Source organism: Pieris brassicae, chromosome 7, assembly GCF_905147105.1.
Source record: "Pieris brassicae chromosome 7, ilPieBrab1.1, whole genome shotgun sequence".
Taxonomy (NCBI): domain Eukaryota; kingdom Metazoa; phylum Arthropoda; class Insecta; order Lepidoptera; family Pieridae; genus Pieris; species Pieris brassicae.
The window spans coordinates 15,526,499-15,530,247 of NC_059671.1; the positions used below are offsets into that span (position 1 = coordinate 15,526,499).

Consider the following 3,749-nt stretch of genomic DNA (forward strand, 5'->3'; position numbering starts at 1 on the left):
TACACTAGGATCATAATCACTACGATTCAAACGAGACGCGCTGGAACGAAACCGGTGGAAACAGATTTTTCGCTCCAAACGCTTTCTTGATGTCCACGACGCTCAGACATGAGCTGCCGACTAAAGATACAATTCAAACCCAATAATAAACAATTTATGTCTGAAATAGAAATTCAGGATCAGGATAAGGGTAGGGATAGTTTGGGCCATGTCCCATTGATTAAGACTTAATAACAAATATGTTAAATATCACATTCAATTTCGAAACGTAATAGCGACTTTGTCAGCGCATATTGTATAGTAAAAATAGTAGAACAGCCTCTAAAACCATACAAATATATTATTCCAGCGATTCCCCATAATATTCTGAAGGACATAAAGATTAATATTATATGAAGCCAAGTTATTTCCCTAATGTATCCATTAAGTATAATATATCGATAATTATTTCCGCAACTAACAGTAAATATTCAGCGCACACGCTCACGTGGCTTACTTTGACAGGGCATAGTTTATGTCATGGAATAAAATGAAACAGTTTTATATTCTTATAAAGTTAAAAACATCTCTATAACCTACAGAGGTTCTAAAATATAGGAACGGCGCGTTTCAAAATTATGCCTTTTTATAAATCGTTATCGGAGGTTTCGCTTTAATATCCATCACTTAGTCCCACTTAAGTTAATAAAAAACAATGTATATACAGATCTGCCTTTTTGCTACACATTTATTTGGAGAAGACCTAATAGAAGTTCTTTGTTTCAATTTAAGGCTAACACAGTCACATACTTAAACTAAACTTACGGGGACTCCGGCATCGACCACAAATCACCAACAAGGACCGTGTTTCATAACCAAAAATAGAATCACATAGGAAAGATGATATCAAAACACGTTTTCTATTTAGTTATAATTTTTAAGTATACTTAAAAATTAAATTATATATGTACTTGATTATGCAACAACAGTCGTATCCGCGATATTATCACTTATTGTTGTAGCGTTAACGAGTAAATCTGTAGAATTAGATAAAGGTTCAGCTGTACTATTTTCACCGATAACTTCACTTGATACACTAGTTTTATTTTCCACGATAATTTCAGCAATCGATTGGTTTCCAAAAACAGATGTGTCATTTCCGCTCAAATTATCCAATTCAATTTCAACTTCAAAATGCGTTTCCGGTTTTATATCTTTTTTCTGAGCCCATATCGGTAGTTTTGTCGTGGGCGCACCTAATTTCCATTTTTCCTGAGTCCCTGATTTATCTATGTACTTTGCTTTGTCTTTTTTAATATAACATGTACAATAACATTTCTTATCTGCATATGCAATGTCATATTTCAAATCTAGACATTTTTGTATGCATAGATAGGCCTTTTCGAAATTCAAACATTCTGATGTTCTGTGAAAGCCGTAACGAAGTATTGATTTTCTTCTAGTTCCTGAATAAAAAGTCAATTAATTTTTTATTGTTTCTTTGATATAAAATAGAAAAAAATTAAACATACCATTTTCAACTCGTTCAACAGTAACGAAATCATTTGGGGAAATTGCTGGAAACATTGAACAATGTTAGCTATAATTTTTAAAACTTTAGCATTAGCTGGATATCGTCTATTATTGGTTTGAATACTTAACACAATTTAATAAGAAAAGCTGGGGGCATTAAAAAAATGAAATATCATTATCAGTTCTCAAATCATAGAAATTAGGGCGTAGAACGAAATTGAAAAACTGTTAATAAACACTTTTCGATCGTCAAGTTTTTGTTTAGCATGTTTATTTACTATGATGAATAAATTATATTAATTGACTTAAATTAAACTACTCTTACCAATAACACTATCATCCAGACTATACGAAAGAGGCAGTAAAACAAAAACACCTAAAAGATAATGCAACATTTTGCCAAATTATCGAAATATAAATTTGCAAACAACGATGGTTCATAAATGTACTTTTTAACAGTTTCAATAATCATAAAATTCATAAACATTACACCAATCTGTAATATAAATTTTTATTGCATGCTGCATATTATTAAGTATTGAACAGGTAATTGAACGTATGTATGAGCACTTAAAACCTGTCTGCTTAATGCTTGAGATATAAAAAATCAATAACACAAAGAGAATCATAATTTTATTGCTTGTATGCACTTTATTCCTACATTACATTTACACGACACCTGAATATTTTTATCTCAAGTATTTTAATAATTGATAGGCAGAGTAAATTTGAAAGAAAAAAATGGGACAAGATTTATAGTTTTGGGAAATCATTTATATTTCACGGTTCTGTGTACTTGTAGTAGATTATATTTAAAGACGTCGTAGAAAAAATGTCTGCGCTCTCTCCCAAATACATTACGTACGTACGGAGCTGAACGCTTCAACTTTTGCCTATTTTCGTCAACGCAATATCAAAAACGTATTGAATTTGGCATACGAGAGCCATAGTTTGCGCTAAGTCTCGGCTCTGATTCTTTCTTTAGAGTCGACAAATAACAATTACTGTCAGTGTTAACAATTTATTATCTGTTTTAAATTAACATTCCTGATATATATTAGGGAATTTGTTAAATATAAAAATGCACCTACGTAAACGAATTAATACAATAATATATAAAATTGTATACAATAATTATCTACCAACCACCATTTTTATTAAAATAATATAATTTCATAATTTATGCTTCTACGGTTGTTATATTCCCAGATGTATTGTTACCAGTCCCACTTAAGTCATCATTAACAGTACTAATTCCGATTGAATCACTAATAGTGGTTTGGTTTGTTTGACTTCTAGTTGTTGATATATTGCTCCCAACTGTGGTAGAATCTATTTCCCCAGATGACAAAAGCTCTGGTGGAAATAATGTACCAACGACTTGATATAGTTTCGGAGCATTCGTCTTCGGAACCTTTCTCGTGGTTCCATTTGTTCTCCACATAAAAAAGGGTAGAAACGTGGAAGTCTTCATCTCATGACAAGTGCACGAACATTTGTGGTTCAAACGAAATATTTGGTAACCGACGCTCTTGCATGCTGTTAGGCAGTTAAATATCTTCACGTAGTTTCCACATTTATTGTGAAAACTTAAACCATAATGTTTGCGAAGGTCATCCTCTGAAATATATTAATTATTGTATGAGAAAAACAGCAAAATACGTATGAAAAATTCAATGAATAAAAAAACCTTCAAGAGACTCTATGCCTGCGTATAATGCAAGAAAAAACAATATTTTCATAGTATCAGCGCAATACAACACAAGTTAGCATTTATTATTTTCTACTATGTCGTATAAGCTTGTAACATAATTACAAAATAATATATGCGTCCTAATGGAGTTTTTTATTGCCCTCTTAAATATCAATTTGAATCACGCTATAATATTAATGAGCAATATTGCTGACATCACACCATATCTTGGCAATAAATTAAAACTACTATGTCGTTCATGGCATGAATTTTAAAGAAAAGTTGATAAGAACTTTTCATAATAATTTGATAATTTCTATGCACGCTTGGGCAATATATATGTTATGCATAAATTCTTGTTTCGCTTTCTAAAAAGTTCTGTTTCGATCTGCAGCTATCTAACGACTAATTAATAAATCAAGAATGTGATAATGGCTGCGCACATGGGACTCAAACTAAGCTTCTCAGAATCGACCTCTATGGCCACCCAAATGATGATTTCATTATGTGTATGATTTTGATTGATGCATCAAAAGAAGTTTAG

The 3,749-nt window shown here is 31.5% G+C and overlaps 1 protein-coding gene and 1 long non-coding RNA gene across 2 annotated transcripts; both read right to left on the bottom strand.

The window, feature by feature from the left end:
* Positions 1-701: 701 nt before the first annotated feature.
* LOC123712024 lies at positions 702-2,064 on the bottom strand. The gene is made up of 3 exons (XM_045664931.1): positions 1,838-2,064; positions 1,512-1,556; positions 702-1,445 (listed from the first exon to the last, which is right to left on the bottom strand). Exons 1-3 carry the CDS (start codon positions 1,905-1,907, stop codon positions 955-957), a joined length of 606 nt encoding a protein of 201 aa, XP_045520887.1. The 5' UTR covers positions 1,908-2,064; the 3' UTR covers positions 702-954.
* A 582-nt stretch (positions 2,065-2,646) lies between these two features.
* On the bottom strand, positions 2,647-3,412 carry LOC123712088. Its single transcript, XR_006754046.1, has 2 exons — positions 3,203-3,412; positions 2,647-3,132 (listed from the first exon to the last, which is right to left on the bottom strand). It is a non-coding gene; the product is annotated as an uncharacterized LOC123712088 (long non-coding RNA).
* Positions 3,413-3,749: the final 337 nt, after the last annotated feature.